The sequence below is a fragment of the Chiloscyllium plagiosum genome, chromosome 26 (assembly GCF_004010195.1).
Source record: "Chiloscyllium plagiosum isolate BGI_BamShark_2017 chromosome 26, ASM401019v2, whole genome shotgun sequence".
NCBI lineage: Eukaryota > Metazoa > Chordata > Chondrichthyes > Orectolobiformes > Hemiscylliidae > Chiloscyllium > Chiloscyllium plagiosum.
The window spans coordinates 2,642,022-2,664,645 of NC_057735.1; the positions used below are offsets into that span (position 1 = coordinate 2,642,022).

A 22,624-nucleotide genomic window follows, 5' to 3' on the forward strand; every position below is an offset into this window, starting at 1 on the left:
CAGATGTGGAGCTGAGGTTGCACGCTTGGGAATTTTCTGTGAAGGTTTAAATTCAAATGTCAATCCAGAAATTTCAGCACATCACCCTGGTTGACATTTCAAAGCAGTGCTGAGGAAGTGCTTTTCTTCTGGACTTGCTGACTTGAATGCATGTTAAACAGAAGCCTTCTCAGGCAGACATTAACAAACAATCCCACAGCAACTGTTCAGAGATGTGCTGGAAGTTACTTTGTCTCCTGGACAATATTTCACCCTCCACCAACATCACAAAAGACAGATTACCTGTTATATATTGCCTTCTGTCCAGAGGACAGTGCTGTCCCCAAATTACATTCCATGTCTTCTGTATTTTAAAAGTGCATCACTGGCCATCAGCTAGTTTACAATACTTTGAGCATGTCAAACACATCCCCTCAACAGAACATTATGTTTCTTTCTTGCCTCTGGTTGTGGTAACCTTGATTTGGCATCTAGACAATGTTGTTTACTCTCCAGGCACCAACATTCCTCAAAACCCGAGGGGCACCATGAAAAGCTAGCTTTGCAAATTGCAATGCTTACATTGTGTAGGGAAAAACGAGACTGGTCACAATGCCTCAGCAAGACTCTTTAAAAGGATAGAGCTGGCAGAAGCACCGTCAGAGCCATAGGCCACACCCAACCTCTGCCAACCATGACTAGAGTGAGCAAAACAACCTATTGTGTCCAAAGTTCAAAATACTATCACATGATCTTGATAAACACAAACTAGAAAACAGTTACAATCAGACCTGTGACTGTAACTTAGCCCTTGGAATCCAACCCTGAAATGTTATCAATTGTTTTCCAGTCTTTATTTACAATTAAATGTGTTTCAAGCTCTTTACAGCTTTTGCCGAATTAAAACATGTCAAGGTTACATTATCTTGTTTTGAAAGATTAGGTAATGAAAGTGACTCTTTCTAGAACTGATTTGGAGATGCCGGTGTTGGACTGGGACGTACAAAGTTAAAAATCACACAACACCAGGTTATAGTCCAACAGGTTTAATTGGAAGCAGTAGCTTTCGGAGCGCTGCTCCTTGTGCACAACCACCTGATGAAGGAGCAGCTCTGAAGGCTAGTGCTTCCAATTAAACCTGTTTGACTATAACCTGGTGTTGTGTGATTTTTAACTTTCTAGAGTTAGTTATCATTAAATCAATAATCCAGGGCCAAAACCCAAAGGAACTCCGCCCCATGCATTTGGGCATTTCTCACTCACTGATTTGTCCCATTTCAATTACACAGGGCCTGGGTTTTAGGAAAGGGACTTTGTGCTGTCCTCTCACTGGTGGATGACCCCCAACTCAGGGCCCGTGATGCCATGGTTTCAGCAATAGCAGGTACTCGCAGATTAGCTGAGACAGGCTGTGTGTCACACAAATCACAAGGATCACAACAGGCCCCAGACCATCTTAAGGTGAGATGTGCCTTACAACTTCTGGATGAGTACCTTCTTCAGGAGTGACGGTGAGCGTGACCGTCTGACCCGCGTCCTTGATCAGCTGCACAATGTCATGGTGGGGCATCTGGACGATGGACTGGCCGTTCACTGCTGAGATTCTGTCAGTCACCTTCAGCTTCCCACAGCGATCAGCCGGACTCCCCTCAATAATGCGGCCAATTTTATGTGGCACTGCTGTGGACAAAGTAGTAACAGGAGCGGGTTAATGAGATTCAGAGCAGAGATTTAAGGATCCAGAATTAGGGACAAAACCATAAAATTAAACCCAGATCATTTTGATGAGAACTCTGAGAACATTTCCTCTTTCAAAGGTTCTTTGGAAGGGCGGGGGGAGAAAGAGAGGAGAGGCGGGAGAGGGGGTGGTGGGAATTGAAGAGAAAGCTTGTGGGAGACCTGCCAGGATTGCATTGGCACACCTGAGTTTAGAGGTCACAAAGACATGACTATATTTCTGCTGCTGCTCAGTCAGTAACACAAGTCCTGCTGTTGAGTGACAGTGTGAGGGAGCTGCATGAACATTTTTACAAGTCTCCATCTGGACTTCAATCATCTGTAGTTCTGTGCCAACAATCATCATAGTGATTATTTGTTCCGTTTTGGTTATTTTTATTGATTACTCAAAGGCTGTTCAGGTCATAGGGCTGGCTATGGGTATCTGCATGGGACAGAATTATGACAGACTCTTTGTGGGGAACGTAGAACATTCCTGTTCCAGTCCAATTCCAGCCCAATTCCAGCCCAAACCCGCTACTCTTTCTCTGGTATATCGATGATACCATCAGTGCTACTACCCTTCCTCGTGCAGAATTGGAAAAGTTTATCAATTTTGCTTCCAATTTGCTCTCACCTTCATTGGTCCATCTCTGACTTCTCCCTTCCTCGACATCTCTGTTTCCATTGCTGGGAATATGCTGGTCACCAATATCCACTACAAACCAAACGACTCCCACAGTTACCTTGACTATAAATCCTGTTTCCTGTAAAGACTCCATTCTCTCAGTTCCTCTGTTGCAGCTGTTCTGATGATGCTAACTTTGTCAAAGAGGCCTCTGAAGTGATCACCTTCTTCCTCAACCAAGGACTCCTCAGCACCATATAGTTGGCAGGACTCTCAGTCGAGCCTGATCCATCTCCCGCACTTCAGCCCTTCCCTCTTCTCTTCCCTCCTGCAATAATGATAGGAATCCTCTTGTCCTCACCTACCATCCCACCAGCATCCACATCCAGAGGATCATTAGCCACCACCACTTCCATCTCCAGCAGAATGCCACCACTCAACGGATAAGCCCCTCCTCTTCCGCAAGGACCGTTCCCTCCCACTCCTCACGTCCACATTCCACCCCCATCTCCCCCCACATACATATACATCCATTCCCCCACTCTCCTTGCCCTGCACTTTCGCCTGCAACTGCAGAAGGTCTAACACTTGCCCATTTACTTCCTCCCTCCTCAGTTGCCAAGGACCGAGACACACCTTCCAGGCGAAGCAGCGCTTTACCTGCACTGCCCTCAATCTAGTCCAAGGCATCCTCTGCTCACAATGTGGTCTCCTTTACACTGCGGAAATAAAGTGTAGACTGGGTGACCGCTTTGCTGAACATGTACATTCTGCCTGCAATAAAGACCCTGAGCTTCCAGTTGCCTGCCAATTCAATACACCACTGTGTTCCCTGGCCAACATCTCTGTCCCAGGCTTGCTGCAGTACTCCAGTGAAGATCAGCACAGGCTGGAAAAACAGCACTTCATTTTCCAGTTGGGAACACTACAGCCTTCTGAACTCAATATTAAGGGCTTGAGGCATCTTCTCATATTCTTTGCCCAAACCTCACACACCAGACCTTGTTATCACATGATCAGCTATTACACACTACCCACTGCTAGCCACGAACAATCCCAACCAGCAGCTATTCACTCTCCCAGGCTGATCGCTGTCCACTCTCTTGTCCAACTGTTCTTGTCTCTCTTTTGGCTCTATATTCAACTATCATCTACTCTGTACCCCCTTCCCTCACCCTATCATCTGCACTAAAAAAAAAATCAGTTCTAAAGGAGCGTCACTGGACCTGAAAACATTAAGTCTGTTCTCTCCCCACAGATGCTGTCAGACTTGAGTTTTTCCATCAACTCCTGTTTGTGTTGTTGACTCCAAGGTTGCTGTTACTTTGCTCTGTGCATTTAGTCCAGTCTTTTTACTTTCACTCATAGACAACTATATCTGTAGATTGTGAACATTTTTCCCCTCTGATGAGTTTTCAGTTAATCTGACATCTGATGGTCATGCCTGGGGACTTGCCTGCTATGTCCCACAAGGAGTAGGGAGAGACAGTGCTGAGTTTCTTCCTCCTTGTCACTCCCCACGAGTGTGGGGTAATAAACTGAGTTTGGGGGGGGAGGGGGTCGCAGGTGGTGATAAAACAATTTTAAAAGGATGGGGACAGAGCAGGAGTCACAGATACTGAATGGTTTCGACAAGGTGCATGCGGCAAAGCATGTTTCCTCTTGTGGGTTAGTTCACGATGAGGTGACCGTGTGTTAAGATTAGGGACCATTCTTTCAAGATAGATTAGCAGAAGGTTCTCTTAAACTTCTGCGTAACTTTGGAATAAATGACTTAATAGGTAGAGGAGGCAAAGTCATTGAATATTTTAGAGTTGGAAGTAAACTGATTCCCTTCCCAACAAGGATCTAAGAGTATTGGAAGTAAGAAAGAATAAGGAAATTCCGATTTTACTGAATGGGAGAGCAGGTTGAAGGGGCTGAATAGTCTACTTCAGCTCCCAATTCAGATGCTCAAATATCTGACCATGATGTGTCTTTTCAATTAATCACTGCTATTTTGTTGGAACCTTTATGCAGGAAGTGACTGGACAACTGTTTTATTAATTGTTGCACAACCCAACAGCTTTTTGTTGTTTTCAGTACAGACTCCAACATCTGCAGTTATTTACTCCATTTAACTAACCTGCAACTACCTCCTTAGATGTAGATGAGATCGTGTGAGGCAACAATGAACCATATAGATCAATTAGGTTCTTACGCCTGGTAACCTGCCACTGACATCTGCTGGACATCGATTGCACGTAATGACAGAATTGGGTTTTCATTGTAACACCTACAAGCCTAAATAGCCAATGAGAGAATAGTTTCAAACATGAAGGAGAGGCGTTAGACTAGCATTGGAGGTCACAACTCGTAGCCCAGTGAGCTGCAAAACCCAAGGAATTGATGCTATTTTGTGCTGAGCAGACCTGTGTGGTCTATGTCATCCTCACTGCCTGTCTCCCTTAGCAACCATCAACTTACTCACCCACAGTGGGGTGTCTGTTCTTCGAGGTGATGATGACAAATCCAAAACCCTCCGTCTCCTTCCGCTGTAGGACAATGTCATATGATTGTGGGGACTCTGCTGGGGTGTGACCCTGTAGGGGCTTGTTCACAAGCTCAGTGTGATTTATCCCAGATGGGCCATTCTCTGCAGCTTCTGCATTCTCATCCCGACTGGAGTCACGAAGGTCCTCTGTCACACAAAGACAGGAGAGTTAGAGAGAGAGGATGGCCCCAAAATTTCCCCAAAAAGGGGAAAGCTTCCTTCATCCCGGGCTAGTACAATGCAGTCTGCATCTGACCAACATGGCTCATTCACACTCAGCTGAAATGTCTTTTATGTCTACTATTCATTCTCAGGATACACACATCACAAATAAACATTTTGTTGAATCGTTGGGTAGCGCTGTACGAGTTTGTTAGACCCTCTCCCTTACTCTTTACTCCAATCATTTCCCTTTCAACTAAATACCCAACCCCTTTTTGAAAGTCATTATTTTCACCTGCTTGCTTTAATACCACTTTTCACTGCCTAGAAACAGTGATGGGTCTCATCCTGAAGTGATGGGGACAGGATTCTAGAGTTTTGAGCCAGCAATTGCAAGGTTAAGGTTGGTAAATTTCCAAGTTGAATACTGTATGAGGGAGGACTTGGTGACCATAATGATTCTACTGATTTAGAGCAAAGAAGTCGGACTTGGCACACCTGGCAGATCCTGAGTTGCACAATTCCATGATTCAAACCTTTTCAACTTAGGGATGAGCTTGTGGCACAACAGTACTGCATCTGACTCTACATCAGAAGGTTGTGTGTTTAAATCATGTCAAGCTCATGGTGCTTAACGGAAGCTCAGATCACTTAATCTTACTTCAGGGTGGAGATTAATTTCTACGTGTTTATTGATCACTTCAGTAAGGCTTTCAACAAGATTGCTCATGGCAGACTTGTTGGCGAGTTAGATCTCATGGAATTCAGGGAGAACTAACCATTTGGATACAGAACTGGCTCGAAGATAGAAATCAGAGGGTGGTGGCAGAGGGTTGCCTTAGGCCGATGACTAGTGATATGCCACAAGGACCATTGCTGGGTCCACTGCTTTTTGTCACTTATATAAATGACTTGGATGTGAACTTAGGAGATTTAGTTAGAATGTTTGCAGATGACACCAAAATTGGAGATGTAGTGGATACTGAACGAGGTAATCTCAGATTACAATGGGATCTTGATCAGATGGGCCAATGGGCTGAGAAGTGGCAGTAAGAACTTAATTTAGATAAATGTGAGGTGTTGCATTTTAGAAAGGCAAATCAGGGCAGAACTTACACACTTAATGGTAAGGCCCTGGGGAGTGTTGCTGAATAAAGAGACCTTGGAGAGCAGGTTCATAGTTTCTTGAAAGTGGAGTCTCAGGTGGATAGGATAGTGAAGAAAGCACTTGGTATGCTTTCCTTTATTGGTCATTGCACTGAGTATAGGAGTGGGGAGGTCACGTTGCTGCTGTAGAGGACATTGGTTCAGCCAGTTTTGGAGCACTGCATGCATACAGAAAGGAGTTGTGAAACTTGAAAGGGTTCAGAAAAGATTTATGAGGATTTCCCAGGGTTGGAGGGTTTGAGCAATAGGGAGAGGCTGATTAGGCTGGGGCAGTTTTCCCTGGAGCATCAGAGGCTGAGGGATGACCTTATAGAGATTTATAAAATCATGTGGGGCATGGATAGGGTGAATAGTCAAGATCTTTTCCCCAGGATAGGGGAGTCCAAAACTAGAGGGCGTAGGTTTAAGGTAAGAGGGGAAAGATTTAAAAGGGACCCAAGGGCAACATTTTCACAGAGGGTGATCCGTGTATGGAATGAGCTGCCAAAGGAAGTAGTGGAGGCTGGTACAATTACAATGTTTAAAAGGAATTGGATTGGTACATGGATAGGAAGAGTTGAGAGAGATATGGGCCAAACACTGGCTAATAGGACTAGATTAATTTGGGATATTTGGTTGGCATGGATGAGTTGGACTGAAGGGTCCGTTTCCGTGCTGTCCATCTCTATGACTAAATCACCAGACGTTAGTTGGAGAGACTCATTCTGTACAATGAAAGCCTCAGGTTGCCCCTTGAAACAGGGACACTCCTCCAGAGTAGACGACAGCTGGTAATGCTATCACCAGATTATTAATCCAGAAATCCAAATAATTTTCTGGGGACCTGGGTGTGAATCCCACCATAGCACGGGTGGCACGGTGGCTCAATGGTTAGCACTGCTGCCTCACAGCACCAGGGACTCGGGTTCAATTCCTGCCTTGGGTGACTGTGTGTGTGGAGTTTGCACATTCTCCCAGTGTCTGCGTGGGTTTCCTCCGGATCCTCCAGTTTCCTCCCACTATCCAAAAGATGTGCAGGTCAGGTGAATTGGCCACGCTAAATTGCCCATAGTGTTAGATGCATTAGTCAGGGGGAAATATAGGGTTTGTGAATGTGTCTGGGTGGGTTACTCTTCAGAGGGTCGGTGTGGACTTGTTGGGCTGAAAGGCCTGTTTCCATACTGTAGGGAATCTAATTTAATCTAATCTATCCAAATGGTGGAATTTGAATTCAATATAAATCTGGAATTAAGAATCTAATGATGACCATGAATCCATTGTCAGTTGTCAGAAAAAAATAACTCTTCTGGTTCAGAGAAGAAAACTGACATCCTTACCTGGTCTGGTCTACGTGTGACTCCAGACCCACAGCAATGTGGTTGACTCTCAACTACCCTCTGGGCAATTAGGAATGGGCAATAAATGTCAGACAGCCAACAATGCCCTCACCCCATGAATTAATTGAAATTCCTGGGAACAGCAAGGGTTTTGAAAAGGTCCTGGCCACGTTCACACCAACTGGGAATCAACCGTGTGGTCACACTCACCAGAGGGCAGCACCTTCCTCCTCACTGACAGCAACACCTGACCATTTCGAGTTGCATTTTGCATCAAATCCAACACAAAGCGATGAGATCGCCCCTTAACAGAGACACCGTCGACACAAAGCAGCTCATCAGCTACACGCAGGCGGCCATCACGTTCTGCTGCCCCCAGTGGGATTATTGCTCCAATCAAAACCTGAAATGGTGAGATGAGGGTGGTGCAGAAAAAAGGAGGCTCATGTTAACTCAGATTCTACATGGCATCAACCAAACCTTGGTGAAAGATATTTATTATTCAACAGGCAAGGTGTAAATAGATTGCAGCATCTGAGAGATTCTAACACTTTCACTGAGAAAGTTCATTACAATAACAGGAGTCACGCACTACTTCAGGTCCTTATTCCCTTGTGTCAATCTCACTCTCGCTTAAGTCACGCAATCCTTACTGTGGAGTACGTGTCACTAGATGAACTAACCTACCGGTTACATAACAAGTGACGAAAGCAATAGCTGACTGGCTATACCGTTTGCTAACACACAGGAACAGAGCCCCCCCAAGCTTGCTGTGTAGTTAAGGTGGATGGCCAGATTGTATCTTAACTTAGAGTACACCTCTCAGAACCTTATCAATAATACCCTCCTCTACAAAAATCCGTCAGTTTCAACTTTGCGATTAGCTAATTGCATCACCGCTACCACACCCTCATCCCCCAACCCCCAACCCCCAACCCTGACCTCAACTCCTCTTTCATGCTTGCTCTTCACAGCCCTCAATTCCTTTATTCCAAAATTCAATCTCCTCTCTAAATACTTTGTGATCTAGCCTCCACAATTTCCTGGGATAGTCTTCCAGACATTTACTCACCTCAAAGATGAAATTCCCATATTCTGAACTATGGTCTTTAGCTCAAGATTCCTGCAGTATTGGAAACATCTTCCCATCTAACCTTTCAAGCCCCCTCAGAATCTTGTTTATTTCAAGAAGATCACCCCTCATTCTTCTCAACTCTATTGAATAAAGGCACAACCAGTTTAGCAATCGCTGATTAGTCAAGGATTGGGGCAGCATGGTGGCTCAGTGGTTAGTACTGTTGCCTCAGCATGCTAGGACCTGGGTTTGATTCCCATCGTGGGTGACTGACTGTGTGGTGTTTGCACATTCTCCGCGTCTGCGAGGGTTTCCTCTGGGTGTTCCAGTTTCCTCCCACAGTCCAAAGATGTGCAATTAGGTAAATTGGCCATGCTAAATTGCACATAGAGTTCAGGGATGTGTAGGTTTGGTGTATTAGTCTGGAGTAGATGTAGGGGAATGGGTCTGGGTGGGTTACTCTTTGGAGGATCGGTGTGGACTTGTTGGGCCGAAGGGCCTGTTTCCACACTGTAGGGATTCTATATCTGTTCATCCCAGGGAACCAACCTAGTGCACCTTTTCGAAACTGCCCCTTCTTAAATAGGAAGTCCAAACTGTATGCGATAACCCAGGTGTGGCCTCTTCACAGTTACTATAAGACTTGCCTATTTTTAAACACCAACCCCAACCCCTTGGATTTAAGGCCAAAATTTAATTTGTCTTCTTAGTTATGAGCTGCATCTGTATACTAATGTTTTGGACTCCCTGCACCAGAACAGCCAGATTCCTCTGTATGGCACCACTTTTGCAGTCTCTCTCCAGTTAAATAATAGGTGGAAATATTTGGACATCTCTAACTCAGAGGCATCATCAATGAATATACTTATACTTGTGACAGACTGTCTTTTAGTCTCTCAGCAAATCAAGGGACATGGAAAGATAGCAGAAAAAGTAGAGGTGAAGCCCACAATCAGTCATGATCATACTGATTCGGGGTGCCACTCGATGGGCCATAATATCTATTCCAACTCAGATTTCCTGTCCTTATGAAACACTCACACCAACTACTGTAGCACGGGTGCACTTTACATTTATTTCCACAAGCACAGTTAACTCAACAAAAGTATCAATCTATGTGCAGGTTCGCCACCTCCCACAGCCTATTGTCACTCACTATTAACAAGAATTTGCACTAGAAGCAACATGAAATCAAGAGCAAACACTCGAGAGTTGCAGGGAACTTACAGGTGTATCTGGCCCATCTCCACCCAGCACTCGGAATCCGAACCCACTCTCCAGCTTACGCAGGAAGATGTCAATGTCCTTTGTGTTTGGGGCTGAAGGACAATAAACAGGGATGAGAGTCAGATGGTGTAGCGGCGAGCCCCAAGGTGTGTGCAAAACAATTAATATTTATGTAGCACAACCAACCCAGAAATTACTTTTGCTTCTTAGAATCCACTTTCCAGGACGTGCCGCTGAACCACAGACAGTGTAGCACTTGCAGCCTGGATTCACAGCTGACTGTGAACGCACAGTCTGCTCCAGCAGAAAAGATACGTATCTGTCAAAACCGTGCTCTGCTTTAGTGGCAAATTTGCTCGGTCCTCAGATCACAAGATGACCAGGCAGAGTTCTGTGAAACCATGACCTTTAGTTATGGTCAACTCACTGAGAACAAACATACAAATAGAGAAAGCAGAGCCCATTTAAAACTTAATTGGTTTGGAGGGGAGAATCAATAAATTGGACTGTTTGCTGATTAACTCAGAACGATCGGTGTTTTTACTTCCTTTCCTTCTCTCCTGACTCTCCACTTGGACAGATTAGTTGTCTAAATATTGATCCTAGATGGCAGCATCAGCATGTTTTTTTGGCATTATCATCAGTCACTGGATTGGGACCAGGATTAGTCTTCAAACTGATGGACATCCAGTTCAATTGCTGCAAACCTCTAGCACACTGCTCAATGGGAGAACGCAGCATTGTCTAGTAGGGAAAGCTGGAATGTTCCTGAGTCTGTGTGGTACAACTATTGAATACATTTTGCATCAAGGAAGCAAAGTCAGATCTCTGTTACTGGAAAGTCATATTCTGAAAACAAGTCAAGATGAAGCAGACAGGCCATTTGGTGAATTACTATGACCTGGCATTTTCCAGTTCACTGCACACAGTAACCTAATGACACAAGTATTGCACCAGTGACCATCAGGGCATAAGTTCAAAGCCCAGGAAACTGAACTGAATAAATCTGACTTTTGTTTCTTTTCACTAAAGGCACATGGGAGTTGCTGGCTGACTAGCATGTATTGCCAGTTCCTTGTTGCCCTTGTGAAAGTGGGGGTGAGTTGCCTTCTTAAACCACTGCCATCCATGTACTGTAGGTAGATCCACAATGTCCTTAGGGAGGGAGTTACATGTTTTTAACCCAATGATGCTAAGGGGAAACAGTGATATATTTCCAAGTTGGACACTAGCACATCTGTGCACAATTCTTTTTCAATTCTAATGTTTAATTATTTGATTTGACCTTGCTGCTTCTCAACATGAGCTGCCATAGACATCCCTCCTCATCAACCTGTTTCACCTGATCGAGTTTATAATTATTGAATAGGACAAATTCCCATCAATCTCCCGGTGACATTTTTCAATTAAACGACTACACTGCTGATGGTCAGCAGCAAAGGATTTCCAAAACCACCATTTCCTACCAAGAACACAATGGCCTGCACTCCGTGTCACTTACGTTTGCTGTCAAACATGGTCTTGGACTGCACATACACTTCAGTTGGGTCACGCTTGGGCGAGGAAGGCCTTACAGCATTGGGTGGGAACGGCATTGGCTGAGGGATGGGAACACTTGGGGAGAGATTCTGAGAGCCTGGTTGGTTGTCCTCTTGCTCTAAAGTCTGGGAAGAAAAGTCGGAGAATAGAAAAGGTTTTTAATAAAGTTTACAAAATACAAGGGAGTTATATAAATACAAATAATGCAGAGAAATTATGTAAACCCATGTCAAAGGATCTCCCCGCATTTCACCATCTTATAGGACAGATGTAAATTATTTAGCCTATCTCTTGAAAGAGCAGTCAACACCTCACCCCAAATTCCTGACCTTTTAGTGGTGATGCTGCAAAAGCCTCAATCTTCAACCTAACTGCTGTCTCAAGAATCAGCAACTTCTCCAGATGAAAGTTCCAGAAGAAAGTTCCAGAAAAGAAAGACTAACCTTAGGTTGCTGATGATACAAGGCTAGGTAGAAAGGTAAGCTGAGGTAAGGACATAAAGAAGCTGCAAAGATACATGGACAGATTAAGTGAATGAACAAGATGGAGGATGGGTCATAATGGGTCAGATGCCCTGAGAGTTTATTTGCTAGTGTGGTTGGGGAGGGTTTAAACTAAATTGGCAGGGGATAGAAATTTATGCAAGGAGACAGAAATCAAGGGTAAGACCAACAGATAGAAGGGGAACAAAAGAAGCGATAGGCAGAGGAACTAAAGGCCAGAATTGAAAATAGCCGTGTTTAAATAAAAGAATGGGAACGGGACAAGAAATGCTAAAAAGATGAGTCTTAAGGTTTTGCACCTGAATGCTGAGAACATTTGAAATAAAGTGGATGAATTAATCTTGCAAGTAGGTGTAAAGTGGTATGATTTAGTTGGGGTAACAGATGGAGACATGGCTGCACGGTGACTAGCGACGGGAACTGAACATCTGGGAGTATTCAGTACTTAGGAAGGACAAAGTGGAAAACGCAGTGGAGTTACATTACTTGTTAAAGAGGATATAAACAAAATATTGAGGAAAGATATTAGCTCTAACAATGCAGAATATGTGCAGGTAGAACTGATAAATACCAAGGGTCAAAAAGCATTAGTAGGAGTGATATATAAATCATTAAACTGTAGTGGTGATGCTGGGAATGGCATTAAAGTAGAAATTAGAAATGCATGCAGTAAAGAATATTGTGATTATGGATGATGTTAATCTGAATATAGATTGGGTGAATCAAATGGGTGTCACAACAGTGTAGGGAGGAATTCCTGGAGTGTATATGGGATGGTTTTCTGGACTAATATGAGGAGGAACCAATTAGAGATCAGGCCAGGTAGGCTGGGTATTATGCAGTGAGAAACAAATAAACCGTAATGTAATTGTGAGACAGCCCTTGGTGATATGCAACCATAATATGATAGAAATCGTCATCAAGGTGAAGAGTGAGATCATAGATTCTGAGACTATGGCCAGGAGTCTTAATAAAGCAAACTATGAGATTATGAGGTGTGAGTTAGTCGTGATGGATTGGGAAATGTTACTGAAATGAATGACAATGGATACACCACGGCAAACATTCCAAGAGCAACTGGGTGAAGAACAAAAACTGTTTATTCCTGTGTAATGAAATAGTACAAGATGGCCAAGCCATGGCTTACAAGAGAAGTTATAGATCATACTAGATGCAAAAAAAAGGCATACAAATTGTCAAGACAAAACACCTGAGAATAGGGAACAGTTTAAAAGTCAGCTGAGGAGGAGGAGAAGAGATTGATTCAGAAAGGGAAAATCAAGTATCAGAGTAAGCTTGCAGGGAATACAAGAACTGACTATACAAGTTTCTATACGTCTGTAAAGAGAAAAAAGTTTGGTGAAAACTAATGCATGCCTTTTACAGTCATAAATGGGGATATTTATAATGGAGAAGAAAGAAATGGTTGATAAACTAAATTCATATTCCACTTTTGTCTTCACAAAAGACACAGATAGCGTACCAGAAATGATCAGGAACACAGGGTTTAGTGAGAGGAAGTAACTTAAGCAAATCTGTATGAGTAGAGTAATAGTGCTGGAGAAACTGATGGGATTAAAGGGCCTGACCAGAGTCCTTAAGGAAGTTGCCTTAAAAATAGTGGATGAATTGGTGGTTATCTTTCAAGATTCTTTAAATACTGCAACATTACTACAGATTGAAGGAGAGCTAATTTAACTGCCACATTCCAAATTCACACAATAGCTTTTCCACCCTCACCCTGATTATATGGCAGCGACCTGCACCCATATTTTGTTACTGTCCTATTACCATCACGATTGTGCCTTTCACCAGAATCCTTTTTATAATAACTGTTGCCTTCCATGATAGCTGTGGACCTTCCTCCTTCAGTGTTTTTTTAAAGAAGTTAAGACCAACAAGTCTTCCAGTTCTGACAATAGATCATTGACCTACAACACAACTCTTGCTCCCTCCACAAATGGAGGAGTTTTCTAGAATGTTGTTGTTTTTCTCTTCATGGTTCCAGAAACCAAAGTCCTTCACTTTCACATAAATGTAAGTTTTTAGTTTATTGCCAGCCAAAAACATTCGAATTATCATCTTGAGAATCTGGTTTGAAATCTAGCCAAAAATACAATGAAATCATGTACAGTATTGCACATGCCAAAGACAGACACAATCTAACTCATTCAGAAAGATAAACTAACTCGACTGTTAATGAAATAATTCCATGGTTACTGCCTCCACCTAGCTACCCAAGTTCAGTCTATACACTGGCCACACCTCCTTAGCAAAAAACTGCCCAAGGTTAACCCTAAATTTGCTCTTTCTTCATGTCACATTACGGATCCTAGTCTGATTCTCAGTTTGTATTTTGTACTTAATCTTGAACCTGGAAGCATCGACACACAATCTTCTGATCCGAGGCAAGAACTGTGGCCAGCACTTCACTTGATTACATACACACAACTCAGCTACCATTTTTAATTTGCTTTTTAGAATGGCTTTGGTTAGTTGCGAAATCCTATGCATGCAGAGACTGTTAACTACACAAATAACACTCCAGTTAAATCCAACTGGAAGGAACACGTCCAAACACTAAGGCCCACTGTTAGCAAAACAAATTCTGAAACTTACGGTTTTTATAGTTTTAGCAGGTGAAGGAGGACCTGTTAAAAAAGAAAATTCATTACAATACATGAAACAAAGGTCACTAGGAAAATACCTTCTGAAGCCACAATCTGCTCCACAAATTGAATCCAGGACTATACAGTACAGCTTTCATCAACACTATTGTGGGTGCTTCACAATAAGAATTAATGTATAGTTTAGCATTAGAAAAGCAACATTGGATTCTAGAACCCTAACCACATTTTAACTCAACTCCACTCTTCCGACACAGTCAACAGAATTTCTCTCAATGGTCTCTGAGGCTTTTCCACTTTTGGACACAAGTGCTGGTTGAAGATGCCAAATTCACAATATAATGGTGAAGGGAAAGTGCTGGGCTGCAATCAGAGGCCAGAGAAATTGTATAGAATTTCTAGTACAGAACCTCCCCCAGTCACACACTGGGAGTGTTAATGCAAACTCCCACCCTTAAATCACCCAGATTTGTTCTATTATCACGTGTCTATCATGCATTCATATAAGCCACCTGAAGTATTCCCTGTACTTTCACTATCTCAACAAGAGGTTTTTTTTTGAATGCCCTAGTGGATTGATTACATATACTGATGGTCAATAGTCTTGGTCTTGTCTCAAGTGGAAACATCAATCCTATATGCAGGCAATCAAATTCTTTTGCAATCTTAAACCCATGCATTAAGTGACCCCTCAGTTCGCCTTTAGGCAGAAAGGAGTCCCAGCTTGTTCAGTCTTTTCTGATAGTTATAACCCCTCTCCTTTCGATTCTGTTGTCAGCATTTTACTGCATTCTCTCTAATGCGCCCTTCTTTATTCTGCAACATCAAGACAAGTGCAATGAAACAGCGTGAGCTAAAGGCAATTAAAAGATAATAACTACATGAGGACAAACCTCCTCTCTGTACCAGTAACGATATTTCACTCCCCACAGGACAATCCTTCAGTATCTCCACCACCTGGGCGTGGCTCAGCTGTTGCATGCTCTGGTGGTTGATCTCCTTGATAACGTCACCTTTCTGTAGTCCTTTGCACCATTGACTGTCCAGGATCATCTTCACCTTCTGTCCAGCTGGACAGTCTGCTATAGCAAAGCCAAAGCCCTTTGGCCCCTTCAGCAGAGGGACAGTCAGCACCTCTGGCTGCGAACCAGCTGACGAAGTCATTGAAGAGCGGTCTTCAGTCAGGCCCAAGTACGGTCCATTTAAACGCTCGACGCCACCAGCAGAAACCTCATTCCCATTCTGCTCAGCAGGCCCTGGAGTTGTCTGCAGGCTCTGTCCAGTCGAGGCTTGCTTCCCCACTACAGGCAATCCATCCAGAATGGGAGTGGCAGTCACAACATCGACAGCTGGCACCTGGGGCTCCGTGGGAAGGGGGTAACCACGGCACAGGATCAGCTTCACTGTCTGGTTGATGGGAACGGACTGGAAAAGCTGCACTACATCAGCATGAGTCTGCCCAAGGACGCAGGTGCTGTTCACATATACTATTACATCACCTGTAGATAAGATTGCACAGCATACACGTTAACCATTTGAGGCCATGATCAGAGCCAGGCTCATTCAAATTTAACCTCACTATGGACGCGTACAATGCCAAGCTTTACCTGTTCAAAAATAACTATCAAACTGATTTAATAAACTCATGGAAACCAGCTAAGAAATATGCCTGACCCTGGCACACACCCACCCACTCACTGGCATCAGTCTTCCAAGCTTTGTCCTATTGTTCTACCCCACTCAGAAGCTCCAGTCCCAGCACCTTGGCGTTGTTCTCCAAACACCCTTTTCTTGATTTATTATTCTCTATAAATAAAAACAAAATACTGCAGAATTTGGGAACTGGAAACAAACACAAGATGCTGAAACTCAGCAGATCTGGTAACATCTGCGCAAACAGGAACAGACTTAACATTGAGTCCAATGTGACCCTTCAGCTGGACTCAAAAATGTTAACTGTCTCTGTCTCTCTCTCTCTGTGGATGTGTCAGACATGTTGGTTATTCTCCAGTGCCATTCATCCTGAACCAACCCCCTCCCCAATATGCTGTGTACAGGGAGATGGTGGGGAATGGAAGGTTCTGTGAATGTTAAATCTCCAAGTGCCCAACAGCCTTAAAGAGGAAACAAGTCACTTGCCTGCCAGCATGTTGCCATCCTGAGCTGCAGGGCCATCCGGAATCACATTCTTCACCTGCAGAAACTCATCTGGGCTGTCCCCTCCAATTATTGTGAAACCAAATCCCATGGTGCTCTTCTGCAGAGTGGTCCTAATGAGCATCCCTTGAAGATGGGAGGGGTCCCGAGTAAACATTGGCCTCTCTGCAACGGAAGGAGTGGAGGGGAGGGGAACGGGGAGAGGGAGAAGAAAGAGACAGATTTGAAATATGGTGACTTGACCAATTACTCAAATCCAAAATCATCTGTCAAAGTGTCCAAGATGTTCAAAGATCACAAAGTTGTTAATTTGGTTTGTATTTCTTGGCTGTGTGATCAAAAGAAGGTTAGTAAAATCTTTAAGTGATTGGACAGGATAGAGGGAGAGAGAGAGAAAAAAACTATTTCTCATTATTTTGGCTTCTGGGAAGAGTTACATAACGTTAAAATTAGAGGCAAACTGTTCAAGTGTGAAACCAGGAATCACTTCTTCACAAGACAGTGAGAATTTGGAACACTCTACCAAAACTCTGTAGACATCAGGAATTAATTAGAGATGGATAGATTGGTTGGGTAAGGGTAAAGGATACAGCCAAGATACAGGTCACATTCTAATTGATTGAAGAGGTTAGAGAAGAGCCGAGTTGAAAAATGTGATGCTGGAAAAACACAGCAGGCCAGGCAGCATCCGAGGAGCAGGAGAATCGACGTTTTGGGCATAAGCCCTTCTTCAGGAGGGCTTATGCCTGAAACGTCGATTCTCCTGCTCCTCAGATGCTGCCTGGCCTGCTGTGTTTTTCCAGCATCACATTTTTCAACTCTGGTCTCCAGCATCTGCAGTCCTCACTTTCTCCTAGAGAAAAGCTGAACAGATTACTCCTGAGCTAAACTTCAAATGTTAATCTGTACTCAATCTTACCCAGAACAGCAACAGCAACAGCAGAGTGTGGGGAAAAAGGAAGGAGAGTTAAGTGCGAACGCAGATCAGGGAGGCAGCTTTCTGGATTCACAGGTAAGTGGTTAACATAAAGCAAATATTTAGCAGTATTCCGATTTGTTCTGCCTGAAACACAGGAGATAGCACAAGGCCCCTACTGTTTACAAAACCATAACGGACCTGATATCTCACATAACAACCTGCCTGACTGCAGTTTCGGTTTGTGAAGGAAGGGCTTTTTGAATTGTAAAGAAAAGGCAAGGGTACACATAATGCACAGAAACCGGGAGTGAGGAGTCACTACTCATGTTTGCCGTTAGCAAAAACTGAAAAACAGGCATTTATAAAGTGAAATGTAAAGGCAGAAAGAAACAGGAGATTACACTACATTATTCATTGAAACAAGTTTTGGAAAAGCAGGACAGAAATGGGAAAGAGATTAGCTGGATGAGTATAGGTCCCTTTGCAGATTTCCAGTTCGGAGGAAACCAAACTTATCAGCATTGCATCAGCACTAAAGTTGATGTTTAACTTTTGTTTATTGCAGGTGTTGTAGCTGTAAACATTAAATAATGCGTCCGCTCTGAAGAGTTCCCGTTCTAAATGCAGTCGTGAATTGGTTTTGGTACTGGAATAAGGCAATCCAGAGGTGAGCAGTTCAAATCCCACTAGTGAAAAATCTTATGAATAAATAAGTGACCATTAAACTAGCTGAAGGATAAATATTGGCCAGATACCAGCAAACATTCTGAACTTTCTGAAGTTGAGTACCTTGATTAACAAAAAGAAACTTTGATCATTTACTTTACTATCCCTTGTGGGAGCTTGATTGCAAATTAAAACAACATACACATTGCAAAAACTGTGTTTCTTGATATATATTAGGTCATAGGATATGGACCTCACTGACTAGGCCAGAGTTATTTGCCCATTACCAATGGCCTGAGAAGGTGGTGAGCCATCTTTCTCATTACCCGTGGTGTAAGGATACCACAATGCTTTTAGGGTGGGACGTCCAGGAATTTGACCCAGTGACAGCGAAGGATTGGGTACTACCAATCAGGTCAGGATGCCGTCAGATTTGGAGGGTAACTTGAAGGTGCTGTTCATGTACATCTGCTCCCTTTGTCTTTGTGTTGTACCTGTTGCGGATTTGGAGGGTGCTATCGGAGGAGCCTGGCTGAGTTGCTGTAGTGCATCGTGCAGATAATGTACACTTCTTCCACTGTGGACTGGTAGTTAATGGAGAGAACGTTGCAGGTGGTGGATGGGGTACTGGTCAATACAGCAGCCTTTTCCTGGATGGGGTTGAGCTTCTCAAGTGTTGAGAAAGCCACACTTATCCAAGCAGAGAGTATATTAACATATTCATGACCAACTCTCCCTCTATTTCCCCTCGCCATGGACTTCAGAGGCAGCAGCTTCCAGAAGTGCAAGTGATGTGTCAGCACACCATTCGGCATCCATGGAGCTTGTCAACGGCTGTGCAGCAAAATGCTGCTCCTGACTTGCGCCTTGTAGATAATGCAAGTCTGAGAAGACAGGTGGTGAGTTACTCACCACACAATTCCCAGCCTCTGACTTGCACTGGTAACCACAGCATTTAGATAAGTGATCAGTTTCTGGTCAGTGGGAACCCACAGGATGTTGACAGTGGAGTATTCAGAGATATTGCCACTGAATGTCAAGTAGTGACAGTTATGCTCTCCCTTGTTGGAGATGATCATTGCTTGGCATTTGTATGGCATGTATTTTATTTGCTACTTATCAGCCCAAGCCTGGGGATTGACCATATTAAATAAGCGATTACACTTCAAAGGTACTTCATTAACTATCCTATATTTTAGACGTGCTTCAGGTAATGAAACACCAAAGAAACGCAAGTTCTCCATTTGTGAATGCGAGTTGCAGTACCTGGCCGCTGGTCCCCATGCACTCCTCGCTGACTGTCCCGCTGAAGAACTAACTGCTTCTTCCGCTTTGCTTCAACAACAGGATTCTCGAACTGTGTCCTCTGGTTTATGTGGCTAAAGAGAAACGATAGAGAGAGAATGTGGAGGAGGGGGATCAGTGGAAGGAAAGGGAGAGACGCAGACAGACAGAAAGGGAGCAGAGAAGGAGGGAGCGGGGACACGGGCAGGGAAGAGGGGGTCGGGGGGGGGGGGAGAGAGCAGGAGCAGAGTGATAAAGAAAAAGAATTAATTTTACTTGAGCAACATCATTCACGTTCACTCATTTCTCCCTCACTCTCCCATCCAACTGCTGGAATCCCGTCCAAGTTATTGCCTCAGCTACCTGGGTGGCTTGTACTGGGATTAAAAGGTTCAAGGTTAATTTGCAACCAACCAGTATCGTACTCCAGGTTTATCTATCTACTCCCAAATAGACTAAGAAAACAGAAGGCACTTGGTTAGTTGGGCAAGGTACCAAACGGTGGTGGCTCAAGGTGCTTACTTCAGAGTTCAAGTAAGGGGTACAGGAAAGGTTATGGAATCGACACAATAGAAGAACAGTGTTAAGGAGTGGAAAAGGAAAGAGGAAAGATGGATTTTTCTGAGGCATGAGCCATTTCTGTCTGTCACTTGGGAACTGGCTGATACTGGAGAAAGCAGATGCTGGAGATCAGAGTCAAAAAGTGTGACACTGGAAAAGCACAGCCAGTCAGGCAGCATTCGAGGAGCAGAAGAGTTGAAGTTTAGAGCGTAAGCTCTTCATCAGGAATGTTGTGGCAGAAATGGCAGAGGATGATATGTTGTATCTAGAGATTGGTGGGGTGAAAAGTGAGGTCGGGGGGGGGGGGGGGTTCTGTCTTTGTTGTGATTGGAGGGGTGGGGCACAAGGGCAGATGCATGGGAAGTAGGCAAGATATGCTGGAGGGTGGCAGAAATGGCGGAGGATGATGCGCTGTAACCAGACGTTGGCGGGGTGGAAGATGAGGACCAGGAAGGTTCCTGATGAAGAGCTTATGCTTGAAATGTTAACTCTCCTGCGCCTCGGATGCTGCCTGACTAGCTGTGCTTTTCCAGCACCACACGAACAGACCGATAACAGTCAATGAAACACAAAAGGTCTAACATTCTAGAGCTATCTAAAAATTTGAGGGTTTGAAGAGAATTACTGACTGGAGAAGTCCAGCAGCAAGTTATTGACCAACTTGGGTAAATAGCACATTCACTTCTAGTGATGGTACCAGCAGCACAACAGCAGAGGAGACCACCAGCAGAACATTTGATGCTGAAAACATTGGGATAAACCCTGCTGTAAAGAGATCTCATTTTACCTTTACTCTCCAGGAACTTACTCAATGTAGTAGAAACCATAAACTGGATCGCTGATCTTTTCCCAGCCATATGGAAGCTCTACAAGTTTAAAAATTAAAAACATTCTGATCAATACCACAACAATAACTCAGCATTAACTACCAGACAATTGTAAAATGTTTACAGCAACACAGCAAGGACACATCAAGTCCCCTGCTACAAATGGAAACATTCCCTCACCCTCTTACACTCCTGGTCCTCAAGAAGGCAGCATTAGATCAAAGAGCAAGACGACAAGAGGAGCAGAGGTCATCCTGGACTAATCCAGTGCAATCACCGAGGTCACAAGCATGAGGAGCAGAAGCAGCTACCAAAGGATGCTGTCTAAACCTCAGAGCATTTATTTGAAGTTCCAAATAAGAGATTTGCAAAAATTATAGCTTATGACGTTGGAGAAAAGCTTTTAACATGAACTAAAATTTGTTTTGAAGGTCACAGACAAGAGATTAAAAATGGAAAACTGCAGAGATGGGTTGGTATTGTTGCCCTTAGACAGAGTTAGCTGAAGAGAGATTTGATTGAGGTGTACAAGATTGGACAAAGTGAATGGAAAGGACATTTTTCCCTTAGTAGGCCTGTCAATGACTGGTTGAAGAATTAGAGGGGAGACAAACAAAGTTGCTTTCTCACCCAGAGGGTGATACGGATTCAGAATACACTGCCTGAAAGGCTGTTCAAGGCACAAACCCTTAACTTATTTAAAAATGTGCTTGGGGATACACCGCAACTCCTGAAACTTCCAAGGAGACAGACCAAACGTTGGAAAATGGAATTAAGTTGGGTGTTTTAGTTAGCTCAGATGTGATGGGCAGAGTGGCCTCCTTGTGCGCTGTCAGTTTTTCTAAATATCTGAAGAGGGAGAATGAGGAGGGTGTTTGGTAGGGATGGAGGGTACATGACTGAGCACATGAATTTCTCCTTATATGGGCCAGGACAAATGCAATGATCAAATGTCCTCCTTCTACGCTATAACAATTCAATGATTCTGTTAGGTCTAAAGCAAAAATAATCTAATGGCCAAAAAGCAAGCTATGTCATTAGAGAGCTCAGTAAGTTGTGTGGATAGGAAAGGAATTTGAATACACTGTATATGCAAAATTAAGAAAGGTGAAGGACAATGTGGGGCCGGCTACTTTAGATTCAAAAGGGACAAACCAATTTTTCTTAATGCTGAGAGGTTAGGAGTTGTTGAGGAGCAAAGAAATTTTAACATCCACGTGCACAAGTTACTGTAAACCTATTGTGTGGCTTGGAAAACACCCTAGTGCTCAAAATGCTTTAACTCACTGGGGTTGGAACACAACTGAGGAAATGTTTCAATTGTCCAGCTTTGGTCAGACTCCATCTGAAGCACTCTGTTCAGTTTGGATACCACAAATAAAATGATACGTGAGCCTTTGGAGAGGGTGCAGCAGGACAGCAAGCTAAATTAAGATGACAGATTTCATAAACTTGACCCGTAGACCCTTCAATTCAAAAGGTTTGAAATAATCTGATCAAGATTTCCAAAACATTGCAGGGAAACTGAAAAACCAATATTACCAACATCCACAGTCCTTTGGTTTTTTTAAAGCAATATACTGCTCTGGGGGAAGCCATATTAAGGGGACACATCTTTAAAAGCTGAACCAGACTAATCAAGAATCAAAAAGGTAAAAACAAGGACTGCAGATGCTGGAAACCAGATTCTAGATTAGAATTAGATTCCAGATTTCCATTGTCCTTTTTGATTCTTGGT

The 22,624-nt window shown here is 43.6% G+C and overlaps 1 protein-coding gene across 4 annotated transcripts in view; it reads right to left on the minus strand.

Moving 5' to 3' along the window:
* The window catches only part of magi3a (membrane associated guanylate kinase, WW and PDZ domain containing 3a), a 133,817-nt gene that overhangs the window by 11,256 nt on the left and 99,937 nt on the right, over positions 1-22,624 (minus strand). For 3 of the 4 annotated variants that reach the window (XM_043716342.1, XM_043716340.1, XM_043716344.1), the window contains 10 exons: positions 20,868-20,925; positions 19,481-19,593; positions 16,612-16,794; positions 15,366-15,971; positions 14,465-14,496; positions 11,305-11,467; positions 9,804-9,895; positions 7,712-7,904; positions 4,794-5,003; positions 1,474-1,659 (listed from right to left, as the gene is read on the minus strand). In XM_043716342.1, the coding sequence (XP_043572277.1) occupies positions 1,474-1,659; positions 4,794-5,003; positions 7,712-7,904; positions 9,804-9,895; positions 11,305-11,467; positions 14,465-14,496; positions 15,366-15,971; positions 16,612-16,794; positions 19,481-19,593; positions 20,868-20,925 (1,836 nt within the window). The remainder of the gene's footprint in view (positions 1-1,473; positions 1,660-4,793; positions 5,004-7,711; positions 7,905-9,803; positions 9,896-11,304; positions 11,468-14,464; positions 14,497-15,365; positions 15,972-16,611; positions 16,795-19,480; positions 19,594-20,867; positions 20,926-22,624) is intronic. The other variant, XM_043716341.1, reaches the window with a different exon arrangement.